A 15,485-nucleotide genomic window follows, 5' to 3' on the forward strand; every position below is an offset into this window, starting at 1 on the left:
CAGGTTTGAATCTTGCAATGAAATCTAGAATTAACAATCAAATGATACCATGACCACATTGCCAATTGTTATTTTAAAAAACAGCAGGTTCAGTAATGTCCTAACCTTGTTTCCCTTCATAGGTCTATCTAGCTGATTATGGATAGTCAACTGGCTTTGTGCGTGGGAAATCATGTCTCACAAACTTGATTGAGTTTTTTGAAGAAGTAACAAAGAGGATTGATGAGGGCAGAGCAGTAGATGTGATCTATATGGACTTCAGTAAGGTGTTCGACAAGGTTCCCCATGAAAGACTGATTAGCAAGGTTAGATCTCATGGAATACAGGGAGAACTAGCCATTTGGATACAGAACTGGCTCAAAGGTAGAAGACAGAGGGTGGTGGTGGAGGGTTCTTTTTCAGACTGGAGGCCTGTGACCAGTGGAGTGCTACAAGGATCGCTGCTGGGTCCTCTACTTTTTGTCATTTACATAAATGATTTGGATGCGAGCATAAGAGGTACAGTTAGTAAGTTTGCAGATGACACCAAAATTGGAGGTGTTGTGGACAGCGAAAAGGGTTACCTCAGATTACAACAGGATCTTGACCAGATGGGCCAATGGGCTGAGAAGTGGCAGATGGAGTTTAATTCAGATAAATGCGAGGTGCTGCATTTTGGGAAAGCAAATCTTAGCAGGACTTATACACTTAATGGTAAGGTCCTAGGGAGTGCTGCTGAACAAAGAGACCTTGGAGTGCAGGTTCATAGCTCATTGAAAGTGGGGTAGCAGGTAGATAGGATAGTGAAGGCAACGTTTGGTATGCTTTCCTTTATTGGTCAGAGTATTGAGTACAGGAGTTGGGAGGTCATGTTGCGGCTGTATAGCACATTGGTTAGGCCACTGTTGGAATATTGCGTGCAATTCTGGTCTCCTTCCTATTGGAAGGATGTTGTGAAACTTGAAAGGGTTCAGAAAAGATTTACAAGGATGCTGCCAGGGTTGAAGGATCTGAGATATAGCGAAAAGCTGAACAGGCTGGGGCTGTTTTCTCTGGAGCATCGGAGGCTGATGGGTGACCTTATAGAGGTTTACAAAATTAGGAGGGGCATGGTTAGGATAAATAGACAAAATCTTTTCCCTGGGATCGGGGAGTCCAGAACTAGAGGGCATAGGTTTAGGGTAAGAGGGGAAAGATATAAGAGAGACCTAAGGGGCAACTTTTTCACGCAGAAGGTGGTACGTGTATGGAATGAGTTGCCAGAAGATGTGGTGGAGGCTGGTACAATTGCAACATTTAAGAGGCATTTGGATGGGTATATGAATAGGAAGGGTTTGGAGGGATATGGGCCGGGTGCTGGCAGGTGGGACTAGATTAGGTTGGGATATCTGGTCGGCATGGACAGGTTGGACCGAAGGGTCTGTTTCCATGCTGTACATCTCTATGACTCTAGCTACATGTGACTCTAGATCCACAACAGTGTGGCTGATTCTAAACTGCCCTCTGGGCAACAAATGCTGGCCTAGCCAGTGACACCCACACAATGAATAAAACCAAAACTTGGACGGAATGAGGCTAAGGACAGATTGAACAAAATGAGATTTTAAAAATGCGACCACACTGGAAGCCATCAGTTAGCAGGCCTTGGTGCAACATAAGATGCGGTTTTGTTTATAGAATAAATAAAAACACTGGATCAGAACTGGCATGTGAAACTGCATGGAAGACAAGTGAAAAATCCTGACCACCAACCCTGAAACTAAGGAAGCCCTGATTAATATTGAGACCCAGGAAAATTTCACTGTATTTCTAAACTGGTTCCTATTACTACAGAGTAGGAGGGATAACACACTGATCCTAATTGTGAGAATAAATTGAACACACCAGACTTTTGTTGTGATCCATTCGATGGGCTATAATCTTGTGAAGAATAGAGTTCCAAGAATCAAGAGTAAGAAAGAAAAAGCAGATTCCAGGATTGAATTGGAACGCCAAAAAACTTGGAACAAAACAAACCCAGCGATCATTAAAGAGATTCATAAACAGGTATGTTCTAGGATCCTAAAACATGTACACAACACATATATTAATCCTGAATGTTGGTATCCACATTTTGTTTATTGTCACGTACTCAAAAGTAGAGTGAAAAATTTACAAGATGGTGCTGTAAGTGGCAACTTAAGTGCAGAATATGCCTAGGTAAATGTCCAAGTTAACAAACTGTGGTTGAACTCCACCCACAAAAACTGCACTTTAAGTGGATGATGCAGTCAGATTTGATCCCAATCAGACATTGGCACTACGGGTCATCAAATCTGTCTCCATTGCAAAGGATTCTAATTCTTCACTGAAGATCTAACCTTTGAAACCCAAAAGCGCTGCAACTCAGACTGCCTCATCCACTGTATACATTTTAGTAGTTCTCTTTTTTTTCCCCCCAAAGCCGGGCTCTTGCAGCAGCTTCTGGTATCCAGTCTCCATCACAATTTCTGCCTTTATCAAACAGCTTGTTTCCACTGAATCTTTCTAAGCTCAATTCTTCTCACTTGCATCAAGTAAATACTGTTGTGGGCTTCTTCCATCCCAATATCAGCTGCACTCAACAATCTAATGTATCCCAGTCTTTAGCCCAAATATTATTCCCACAGCACGCTGCCACCACTCCTTTGGGAATTTTCCAAGCTCAACTGGCCTAGAGATTGCCAATAGCAGCATCATATTGCACAGAGAAAACAGATAAATTGAAGCCACATTAGTTTTTCAAGCTCAACCCATCGCTAATGGCAACACAGTAGCAATCCTTAATCCAATGTTTGTGTTTAGTGCCCCTCATTTACAATATTTGACTTCAGATTAAAATTAATAGGTTCATTCTTTTAGCATTCACTGAATGCTTTTTAAACGGATTTAACTTTAGCTTCCAAAACAAAATTTTCATGACTGTTATTGCTGCAGGTAGTGTAGATATCACATCTCCAGCTCTCGAAGACAACAGCTGTTTCGGATCCTATGTTTCTAGCTGTTAACTTCTTAAAAGAAATATGATCTCAACTTATTTAATGTAACAGACTTCAATTGCTTTTCTGCTACTTAATTCTTAAAAGCTAAAAGTTGTGTTCCAACTAGAATACATGAACCATGAACTAGACACAACATAAACAACAATAAAGAATAAGTCTCAATAATGAATAGCCAGCTTACTTTTGATTTCATTCTTCTCATAGTTGAGATTTTGCTTTAAAAACAATGGCAAAATGAAAACATTTCCAACTTTCCAATAAGTATATCCACAGCAACAACTTTAACTGATTGCATATTCCTACAAATGATCTTTGCTTAGCCAAAGAAAATGGGTAAGCACAGAATCAGAGTGGAGTCGTAATATTTGATAGCAATGTGATTTGCCTCTTCAGTTATTTCACAATTTCCCCATCAAGCATCCAGTCATAGAAAAAAAAACTGGATTGGATGGCCATTCATCCTTGTTTGATTAAAGGGGCAAGGAGGAAAACAGCAGAAGCATAATTCAACAATCCACACGAGTTTAAAACAAAAAGTGTTCTAGGTAACCTCACCATTTCCATTTGTCCTCCTCCTCTTTCTTCTTCTTTTTTCCCTGCCCAGAACTTTCCACTTTAACTTTGGACTTTTTGTTCTTTATATCCTATCAAGAAAACAGAAGAGATTCAGTTATGCCATTACACTTCCAGAAGCCTACTGTTAATATATTTGCAGAATCATAAATTCCAACATCTACGCCTGTGGCTTATGATAAACATCTGTAGCATAGTGGAAACTTCAGTACCTGAAGTGGGAAACCACAGCCACTTATTATACAATACAGCAAGAATAGTGTCAAACGTAGTGTTTCAGTGATATCCTGAGAATGACAATTTTTGAAACTTACAATAGATTATTTGAAGTGCAGAATCTGTTGCTGGGGTAAATGTTATTTGCTTCTTCATTGCAGTGAACACTAGTTCAGGTTTGGAGGGATCAGGGAGAGGCAAGACTAAAAAAGGTGTTTAGAGTGAATGTGCATACATGCCCAATAAGTAATACAGGCATAAATGGACACGTTGAATGATGAAAGATGTGGTTGAAATAAAATGAACATTTCACGTTCTTAAGCTATAAAAAGTGTAAGGGAAAAATGGGGGTGGGAAGAAGGGAAGAGGACATTAGATACGATTGTCTGGCATAAGAAAAGGATAATGTACTGAAGTAAATTTGGTTAGAATTAATGAATGGCAGAGGAGCTACTGTAATTTGATGAATAGTATAGATCACCAATAGAAGAAAAGTAGATGCAGATCTGTTGGAAAATTTCAGAAAGACAAAAGGAAATTTAGAATAGTAATAATTGGGTTCTTCAATTATTTCCAAACACACACACATAGCAACTATGTGAGTGGAAAGCAGAAGGAATTCCTGAAAGTGTTCAGATGATCTCTTCAAACAATCAATTTCTAATGGAGTGATGAGGAAGGAAGTACCTAGTTTTAGGGAATGATGTGTAAAGTCAGTTGGAAAATATTTGAAATATCACCAGCACCAATTGTGAAGAGTCATATCAGGCTAGAGATGTTAACTTTTTCTCTCTCTCGCTCCCTCCACAGATCCTGCCAGACTGGAGTTTCTCCAATATTTGAATAAAATGAAAATACTTCAGATGCTGGAAAAAACAAATAAATTTGGAGAAAGGCAAATTCAGATCTCTCTAGATCTGTGGACAGAGAAACAGTTATGTTTGAAGTCTGATACAACTCATGGTTGTTTCTCCAGAACTTTCATCGTTATTTCAGTTTTCAAGCACCTGCAGTATATAGTATTTATTGGAGTCTCATTCTTCTCCCCCCCTTCCTGTGGGGTGAGGGAAGGAAGGAGAATGCAGAGATTAGTAGGTAATAAACAAGCTTGGTCACAATCCTATTACATACCAGAAGAAGGCCCTCTTGTGGTGGAAGATGGGGCAAGTTACAAAAGTAAATTCTTTGCACGGTCATCCCCCAGTATCCCCTCCAAGCTATGTTCACACAGACACCATAAGGTTCCACCTACTAACACTGATCACAGCTTTTACTTCTGCGAGGCCCATGCAGAAGCAAAAAAAAAACTAGGGGGATTATCGGTCTTTGCTGGAAAAAGGATTCTACCAATGTCACAGTAAAACCAAAACTAAAAATATTGTAGAGAATTTAGACAGACAAATATACAGCAATACTTAGGATCAGAAGCACACAAACTAGTGGTTGTTGATGGAAAACAAGAATGGAAAGTGCAAAAATTCTGGCCACGCTGGAGCACTAGTCAGCTCTGAAAACCAGTAGTTTGAACGGATTAAGTTTGGGGATGGAGTGGTGAAGAGGTGGAATGGATTTACAGACATGGTGTCAGTGGTGACAAACTAGAATTGTTTGCTTTTGATAAGAGTTAAGTAGTTTTGATAGATGATGCTTGGAATAAGGATACACATTCAAAGGCAGTAGTCAGAGTCATACAGCACGGTAACACATCCTTCAGTCCAATTTTTCCATGCCAACCAGATATCCCAATCTGACCTAGTCTCATTTGCCAACAATTGGCCTATATCCCTCTAAAAGGTTCGGATTCAATTGGAAACTGACATGTTTAAAAAAGGAATTGGCAAAGAAGAGTCAGATGTGACAAGAGGGGGATAAAAAAGCTACACAAAAGCATATGGAGTGCACTGAAAGAAATGGTGACAAGAAATTCAATAATAAAACTTGGATATATATATATATATATATATGTGTGTGTGTGTATATATATATATATATAGGAATTTTGAAGGATTTCAGGAAAGCAGGGGATGAGACAAACTAAAACCCTCTTTCAAAAGAAAATGCATGAAAGGCCAACTGGCTTTCCTCTGTGCTGCACCATTCCAAGCACAGGTCTCAACAAGCGGTAGTGACTTTGGTTGCGTAACTTAAGGCAGAACAGGTGAAAAAAATCTAACAATCAGGTATTCTTATTCTGATCAATGACAATGACCATCAATACCAAGATCAATAGACAGGCCCCTAGAAAGTAGAAATTCTAGCACAATACTGAGAGACAACTATACTGTTGAGGAATCAAACTCAAGGATGTAGGTTTCCTCACTGAGCTGGAAGGTTTATTTCCAGACGTTTTGTCACCTTACTAGGTAACATCTTTAGTGAGGTAAAAACAATGACTGCAGATGCTGGAAATCAGATTCTGGATCAGTGGTGCTGGAAGAGCACAGCAATTCAGGCAGCATCCGAGGACAGGATTTTGCCTGTCCTCGGATGCTGCCTGAACATCTTTAGTGAGCCTCAGGCGAAGCTTCACTGGAGGCCCGCTGAATATGTTACTTAGTATGGTGACAAAACGTCTGGAAATAAACCTTCCAGCTCAGTGAGCAAACCTACATCCAGAATCTCAACCTGAGCTCCAAATCTTCTCAAAACTCGCTAAGAATCAAACTCAAAATACTGCTCAAGTCAGGGAACAAGACTTTAATCCATTCTCTCTCAGTTAGTAACCATACCCAAGCTGGCTGCATGGCAATATGCATCACCAGCTGATTTTCTTTTAAAATAAAACAAACATTCCATGATAACTTTTCAACAAAAAGTTATGGAAGGTGAAGGGATACTCTATTACTTTAGAAAGAAATGAAGGAACACAGCATTTTATTGTGAGCAAAATGACCTCCAGCAACTGTTTCCTTCAATAAAGGCTGTTTTACTATGTAGACCATAAAATTGGAAACAATTACTTTCAATTCAAAAGTAATCCAAAAAAGAAACCCTCCATTAATAAACCCAATTTTATGAACATGTGCAAACTGTACTCCTTTTAAAATTCTCACTTCATTTATGCATTCTTAGTGCTAAATCAAAATCTTAAGTCATTTTTACACATATACATGCTCATTCCCAAGAGCTGTAACTAATATCACATCCACTCAAAGATCAGGATCCCCACAATGTTGTTGTTGTCTGAATGATCAATGTAGTAAATTCTTTAAAATCAAAGGGAATTTTCTCCTATGTGGAATGCTGTCAAATGTACTGTTTTGTCTGCAGTAGAGGCCCAGGTTCAAGTACCATCAGCTTCAGAGAGGTGTGATAACATCTTTGAACAGATTGAAACAAATTTGATTATTTTATTCTCTAACCAATACTAGTATCTTAAATTTCCTTAATCCCAAACCAGAAACCAAGATTTGAAGTTACTATCTCATTCACAAGTGCAAGAATTCACCAGAACCTGTGAAAGCTTTTCCAACACTTTAAGGACATGTTTCTGCTTTCATCTTCTTCTGTTACCTGACACCACCCCCCACCCCTTCACCATTGTCTCTCCATGAAATAAAGAAAACAAGTTACCTTACCATTTCAGATTTTCTTTTTTTGGCTTTCTTTACATCTTCTGATTTGATCTTCTTCGGTTTGAAATCAACACTAAGGCAGACAGACAGATTAAATTCAAGGAACCATATTTGTATTTCGCTACTACTGCCTGCAGTATAGGCTTAGCAACAAAGCTCAAGGTGTCAATGCAACAAAATCCTATATATTTATGTAGTGTCCTATTTGTTAGGCAGGGTAAAGCTACCATTCTTATTCTAATGTGCAGCTTACATTATACGATCATAGTCCAAAATACTGTGTCAATTTATACATAGCGCAACTATTCTGAATACTGTGAAGAATCAGGTCAGATGTAATTCATCTCCAGATGTTTTGTCTTGTGTACATGCTCTGCTCTTTCTTGCCACCTGTGCTTAAAAACAGCCATTCCTCTTATTTATTGCTACACACAAAGTTCTTCAGGTTTGCACCTGTATTCCTTCATAGCAATCTGACTGTGACTTATATTCTTCCAACACAGATGAAATGAGCATCATACCAATTGCTCTGTTCTATCCCCTCCCACTGGGGCTTTTACGTTTCTCCCAATGACTCCCTTTCCTGACCATCCCATTAGCTATAATAACCCTTTTAAATTTTCTACGCAGTACTTAACTTCAAATTTCACTGGCTGTGAAAGGGAAAACCCATGAGCACTCTACACAGTAACTTTCACAATTGTTCATGGCTACTCATGACTTACAGCGAACATCGACTCGCTTATCAAATATAACGTTTGCTGTAAAGAATAGCAGAGCTTGGGGAAGAAAAAGCTTACTCATCATCTTCACGGGGCCTCTTCATTGGCTTGTTTTCCACTTTAATGGATGGGATATAATCATCGTCTGGCTCTTGCTTTATACGAGGAGGGCTAAAGGAGGAGTGGGAGTAAAGAAAAAAAAATTTAAAAAAACTTTCAGTTGTTGTACAACTGAGTGGTGGATTTGATAGAATCCATTGCCTTAAGTAACAGCCCACCCTTGAGAAACATGACAGGCAGTTCCTAAAATGTAGGCGATGAAACACTGGAATTCAGAGGAATCTCATTTAACCTAGTGTAATTCCACAATTCCAGAAGGCTCCAGTACAGGACATTCACTGGCAGTTATATGGCACTCAACCAGGAGAGCCCAGAATAAATTTGAACAAAATGTACTGTTCAGACATCCTTGGAGCATATCCATTATCAAATGGAATAAGGCTTTCTTCAACTACACAATCTTATTTTTGGAGGGTAGAATTCAAAAAGTAGGAATTAAATAAAACAATGTTGAATGAGATTGCTAACCCTTCATTGCTCATCATCAACTGCAAATAGTTCCTCTTTGCAACTCACTCATTATTTCAAAAGTGTTTCCAAGGATTTCTGCCTTCTTTAAGCAAAGCACATTTAGCAGTGAACATGCATTCCAAAATGCTCAAGCCAAACACTTTTCCCATGACTAATGCCTGACAGATAAAAGGCATCATTACCTTGTGAAACCATTCTCCTTCTTTATTCTATCTCCAGAACCACTACTTGAAGAATGGATCTTATCCTTTTAAAGAAAGAAAACCATTACAAAGTGCACAGGTTACTGCAATTGTTCATAAATATTACTGACAGAATTTGGCCACTCAAAATCATCACTTATTATTCACCCCTTAATGCTAATCAGATACCTTAATTTTTGCAGTACGCACACAGGTTGCTTGCGGACTGTACGTTGGGGGCACAGTTTAATGGTGCTGGGATTCTAACTGGTACAAATCACAGAATGGGAGATGTTGAGTTGCCTTGGTGACTGGTGCAATAAATCCTGTAGATAAACATAATGCTACCACGGTAGAGGGGGTGGAAAATTGCAATTGGTGCTGGAAGGAGTGCTAAATCAGGCACACTGCTTTGTCTGTGATTGGGTCAAGCTTTAGTGTTGCAGGCACTGCTTGCCATTTGTCTGAATGAATGCAAGAGAAGACTGACCCACAGAAACATCCAGTCTGTAATGTCAATATTTGTGGCTGATTCTATCCAGTTTTGAATCAGTGGTGATCCAATGAATTTTGATGGGTGAAATTCAACAATGGCAACGTCACGATTGTTGATAGGTGATATAGATACTTGGTTGGAAATGATCAGTGGCTGGTATGTGTTGTGAACATCATTTGTCATCCTAATTTTGTCCTAAACTTGCTGCATACAAGTGCAGAACGCTTGGCTGTTAGCATGGTTAACAGTATGGAACACTTTCCATTTTTGACTTTACCACAAAGATGGTCACCGATGAAGCAGGTTGAGGACACTACCCTGAAGAACTCCAGTAATGGCAACATTTTGGAGAGGTGATGATTGGTCTCCAACAATGACAGCCATCAATCCTTCATGGTAGATATCAATTCCTCAGGTGGCAAAGCACTCTGTGCTGATATGCTAAATACTGGACAAAATTAAAAGTAAGTGATTTTTGTATTACATGTGTTAAAGTGATGAGACCCAACCAAAGTATCTACCAGGCATCCCTTTATCAGTGGCACTGCCATCATTGAATCTCACCCATTAACAATCGAGAGTCACCATGGACTAAAAACTGGACTGGACCAAAAATACTGAAACTACAAAAACTGATGAGAGGCTGGTACTTCCCAGAGTCATCCAACTCTGCTCGACTAAATGACTGTACAGCAACAACTCTAAGCTGGATACGATCACTGACAAAGCAGCACATTGGTTTGGCACTCGTCAAACCATGCATAATTATTCATTCACTCGTGGAAGGTTTTCCTAATGATTTGATTGATTCAAAAACTTTTCTAGGGCACTGTGATAACACATTTTTAAATACTGCCTGGGGTTTTCATCCACATGGCTCAAGGCTGCAACATAGTTGGACGTCTTGATGAACAAAATTTCCAATGAAGAGTTTTGTTTTTGGATTTGTTCATGGGGTGGCTAGGCTAGCATTTATTGCTTCGCTAATTGCCCAAGGGATAGCACGGTGGCTCAGTGGGTCACACTGCTACCTCACAGCACCACAGACCTGGGTTTGATTCCACCATCATGCGACTCTATGTGGATTTTGCACATGCCTCTTGCACCTGCATGGGTTTTCTCCAGATGCTCCAGTCCAAAGATCTACAGGTTAGTGGTACATGTTAAGCTTGCTCATAGTGTCCAAGGTGTGCAGGCTAGGTGGATTAGCCATGGGAAATGCAGGGTTAGAGGAACAAGTTAGGGGGTGGGACTGGGTGGGATGTTCGGAGGGTTGGCGTGGTCTCAATAGGTCTAATGGCCAGCTTCCACACTGTCAGGATTCTATGATTCACATTGTTATGGATCAGAAATTTCACACAGGCCAGATCAGGCTACGATAACAAATCTACTTCCCAAAAACATTAGTAAACTAGATGGATTCTTACAACAAATCAATAATGCATATATGGTCAAAGAGTTAGCATTTTATTCTAGATTTTTAATTGAATTCAAATTTTCACCATTTCTCAGAGGGATTTGAACAGATGTGCCGAGAATATTAGGCAAAGATTCTAGATTATTACTAAGCAAGTGCCACTTAACACCAGTAATGATTGCCTTCCGGCACTTGGTTGATAATGGAGAGTTGACTGACTGAGCAATGATTTGCCAGTTTGGACTTGTTCTACTTTTTGTGGACTGGGCACCTTTCAGTCTTGGTGCTTAAATACCAAAATGCAAGTGGACTGGAACATAGAGGCAAGATGCATAGCTCATTCGGAGCACAAGCCTTCAATGCGCAGCTATAAAATTGCATGCACTGACAGTGGTGCCTGGACATCACATCACATGCAAAGAACTGAACTTGGAGAGTTTGGGAGGCTGCCATAATGGGGCACCCACACAGCACTTCTAGCTTCCAACTTTCTTAGCATCATATTTTGGATTTGTGCCAAACTTCATCATCACTGAAGGTGGGGGAAGTTTAGGGATCCTCATTTTGTTACTGGTTTTAATTGTTCACTATTGATGATGGGATGTGGCAGTACGGTAGAACTTTGATCTGACCTATCAGTTGTGTAATTGCTGCTCATCCTAGCTAGAGTGGCACCTCATTTTTTAATATAGACTGATGCCGCCCTGGAAAGCTCTCAGAGACTCCTCATTAACCTTTGTTTAATCCTCTAATTTAAATGTGAGGCCTATGTCAGGTATTTGCCATATCTGGAGGACAAACATTGGTGGAACATGGTAGTTGATAACCCACAGTTCCTTATGAATGCCCAGATATAAAGGTGCAATGTCTGTTCTCACTCTGGACAAGTACCACATATCCTAATGACAGAGGGTAGCAAGTGTCAGAGTGTCTCTTCATAATGATACTGCTACTATTACTATCATGGACAGATGTGCAACAGGAAGACTGGGGAGTTTAACTTCAAATAAAAAGTATCGCAAAAAAAGTAGCTGAAATAAATGTAATTGGCTGATGGCCAGCTACCGCCAATTTCAATACCTTCTCCTCCTTCCTTTTCTCCTTGTCCTTATGTTTGTGTTTGTCAGAGCTCCCATCTCTATGTTTTACTTTGTCTTTTTCCCTTTCCTTATCTTTGTGTTTCTTCTCCGAAGAATCTTTGTGCTCACTGCAAGAGAGAGAAGCCTGTGACAGATAGAAACCTCACAAAAGGTCTGCATGTTATAGAAGGTGCATTGCTTCTAACAACTTTCTCCCTCTTCTCCACCACTAAAGAGTGACTGTACCCATAGCTCTCGGAAAGGATACAGATAATCAAAAATGCCATTAGGAACACACTACGTATCTGAGTTGCGCCTGCCTGCTCAGGTGGATATAAGAGGTCCCCTACCACTATTCTGAGAAAGTGCTAGGGAATTATCCCAAGTTTACTCGTCAAACAAACATCACAAGAGAGCCCCTGGATCACAATGGCAAAAGACTGTTAGGGGGTCTCAGCATTGCATGAAGGAATATACTGGCCTTGGAGGGATTCACATTAACTGCTCTACCAGGGTTAAAACAAAATAACAAGGGATTAAACAAACTAGTATTGTAATACTTTCAGTTTAAAAAAAAGGGTTGGTGTAGACTTAGTTGAAGCGCTCAAATGATCAAGCGGAACAAATGGAGTGGACAGAGCCTGAAGAAGAGAGCACAGCTTTCAGAAATGAAGTTAGGATAGAACAGATAGAATAGATACCCACTGATTACTAAAAAAGTTTAGAATACTAATCTACAACAGCAACTGATGCTATATCAAATTTTGTTTTAAAATGTATGAAGGGAGAGGAAGAAAAGGCATGGGCTCAGAATGGTACAAGTGTCTCAACAAGCTGAATAACCATTTCTGTTACTGCAGTACACCCAGCTATTTAATCACGTTAGCCACAATTGGCATTTCAGCTCCATATTACATTGATTTGTGGCCCAGATAAGCTGCTGCAGTCCACGTGGAGAACTGCTTAAGAGAACAGCAGTCATAATTTTTTAGTGGGTCAATGATAGCAGCATAAATTCAGGATTAACTCAGCTCAGTCAGCAGGTACTTGGGAATATAACCCAGCACCAATTTGCTACTTCTTGGAGAAACAAAATTGTCAAAGTCCACACATTAGCTCATTTCCACAAGGTTCAACTTGAGATAAAACAAACATATACAATTATAAAAACAACTGTACCTTGATGCTACTAAAGTATATAACCTACAATATATACCACTCCACTTTCCCCAATGCTTACTCAGCAGCATCGCTATAACCATTACCATGCGGTACAAAGGCAATAGGGGCATGGAAATACCATCCTTCCCATAAGATATAGGAGAGAAGTAGACAATTCAGCACATGGTTGGTGTTTCTCCCCTTTCACCCTATGGTGGCTCAGTGGTTAGTATTGATGCCTCACAGCACCAGGGACCTGGGTTCAATTCCCAGACTCAGATGACTGTCTGTGTGGAGTTTACACATTCCCCCCCATGTCTACGTGAGTTTCCTCCGGTGTCCTCCCACAATGCAAAGATGTGCAGGTTAGGTGAATTGATCATGCTAAACTGCCATAGTGTTCAGGGATGTGTAGGTTAGGTGCATTAGGCAAAATATACAGTGGGGGAATGGGTCTGGGTGGGTTACTCTTCAGAGGATTGTTGTAGACTTGTTGGGTCAAAGGGCCTATTTCCACACTGTAGGGATTCTAACCCTTGATCCCCTGCCAAAGATTCACAACACTGGCTGATGAAATACATCCTCATCTCTGTTCTAAAGGGGTCATCCCTTCGCACTGAGGCCATGCCCTCGGGTCCTACTCTCTCCTATAGTGGAATCAGCTTCTCCACGTGGGCTCTATCCAGGGCTCTCAACATTATGGGTCTCATTGAAACTTGGAGCGAGTACACACCCAGAGTCCTCAATTGCTCCAAACTAAATTTTTCCAAATTGGATCAGAGAATTAAAAATTCTTCAAATCAGACATTGTCCAATACCCCACTCAGTGCCATATGATCTGCAGCAATTCAAAAAGAAAAGTCACCTTCTCCACTAATGAGTACCAAGATATTGGTTTACTCATTGCGCTTACCTCCAAGAAGAATTAGAATAGAATTCAAGGCAGCTACACTGGATAGGTTAAAAAAAGTTAAAACTGTCCAACAGCACAGCGCTTGTTAACAAGTGGATTAGATTAGGGCTCTGGGTTTTAGTTGTTAGCAGGGGTCCACAAGGATCTCTTGGAGTCATTGGTGTTAATTTTCACTCAATGCAAGAGGTGATTTACTAGATTATTGATAGAATGCCAGATCTAATGCATTTAACAGAGGTTGCTTAACGTTGGACACTCATGAACACAACCTGAACAAAAAAAAACAAATTAAAATCTTTTCAAAATAGACTTTCCTCAACAGAAACTGAACTGTTCGTGACACTGATTTAGTTTTTTAGTTACCCAAACCTGTGCGGTTCTGCAGCAACTGTTGAATAATACTTAATCTCTTTCATGAATGATTCAAGAATTGTACTTGCAACTTACATGCAGCGGTAGCAATTCACACCATTAGAGGTAGAGTGAAAAACTCATTGTTGAAATGAGTATGCAACCAAATTCATAAGGCTGGAAATAACTAGACCATTGGCAGTGGGGTAATAGGGAAGGTGAGGGAAAATGTGAAGGGCGGGGGAAAAAAAGAAAAAAAAACAGAAAAGTTTTCTTTGTCATTCAGCATTTCTTGAACCTTTGTCCTCATCTCAATTAAAAATGGTCTAATTGTAAATGGGGTGGCTGTCTATCAGCATCATAAAGACCTGCTTAGTCAAAATTCATTGATATTTAAAAGTTCAAATACTGAATCAAGCTTTCAAAAAAGGATACCTAATACTCACTCAGCATGCTGCTGAGAAGTTTCACACAAGGCAATGCCCTCACTGCTAAGTACCTGAATTCAAAGGTATGTAAATTAACTGATCAAAGTATTTTTGTTGCCCCCAAAATTTCATCAAAGACTATAATCTACAGAAGATACTGGTTTTATAAAGAACTTCACTGCAAGATTGAAAAGTGGTTGCAGCATGTGAGTTTAAAATCAAACTCTGAATGAGTTAAAGCACGCAAGGCCGAGCCAGAAAAAAAGGTAATATAGGCAGACTGTCTTGTTAACTTTGCACCAACAAAGGTGGCCTCAACGTTTGAGCAGTGATCTCAGGCTGGGTGCCATTATTCCCATTTCACAAATTCATCTAAGATTTCAGCCTCGTTGGCAGTCTATTTTGTTGCCAGCTCAGTCAGCTTGTTGCCAAGAGTCCAAACTATGAAAACAGTGTCTCACTGACATTCCACTACCCTCCCAGAATCCACATAACTGTCACAAAAGATTGCCTATCAAACTTACATCCAGAAAGAAAAAAACTGGTTAGGTCCCGAAACCTTAAAAAGACACTATAAAAATGCTGGCAATAAGGAAACCTTTCAGCTGATAAAAACTAGCACTCCTTTAATTTCAACTACCTTATCGGACATCCTCATTTCAGCAGAATCAATGTTCTCACCTTTAGCATTCTGTCCGTTAAAGTTGTTCCAAATATTTATTCACATAATTAAAGAATTAAGCCATCCTTTTCAAGGTTACGTTTTCCTAGCTGACATTCGT

At 39.8% G+C, this 15,485-nt stretch overlaps 1 protein-coding gene across 2 annotated transcripts in view; it reads right to left on the minus strand.

Moving 5' to 3' along the window:
* Positions 1-15,485, minus strand: part of top1a (DNA topoisomerase Ia) — a 76,759-nt gene that overhangs the window by 37,158 nt on the left and 24,116 nt on the right. Inside the window, exons 4-8 of one of the 2 annotated variants that reach the window (XM_043710714.2) lie at positions 11,852-11,978; positions 8,859-8,923; positions 8,164-8,256; positions 7,367-7,436; positions 3,555-3,643 (exon numbers count right to left, since the gene is read on the minus strand). In XM_043710714.2, the coding sequence (XP_043566649.1) occupies positions 3,555-3,643; positions 7,367-7,436; positions 8,164-8,256; positions 8,859-8,923; positions 11,852-11,978 (444 nt within the window). The remainder of the gene's footprint in view (positions 1-3,554; positions 3,644-7,366; positions 7,437-8,163; positions 8,257-8,858; positions 8,924-11,851; positions 11,979-15,485) is intronic. The other variant, XM_087994777.1, reaches the window with a different exon arrangement.

This window comes from Chiloscyllium plagiosum, unplaced genomic scaffold (genome assembly GCF_037043375.1).
Source record: "Chiloscyllium plagiosum isolate Xiang-an unplaced genomic scaffold, Cpla_swu_hap1 HiC_scaffold_15, whole genome shotgun sequence".
Lineage (NCBI taxonomy): Eukaryota > Metazoa > Chordata > Chondrichthyes > Orectolobiformes > Hemiscylliidae > Chiloscyllium > Chiloscyllium plagiosum.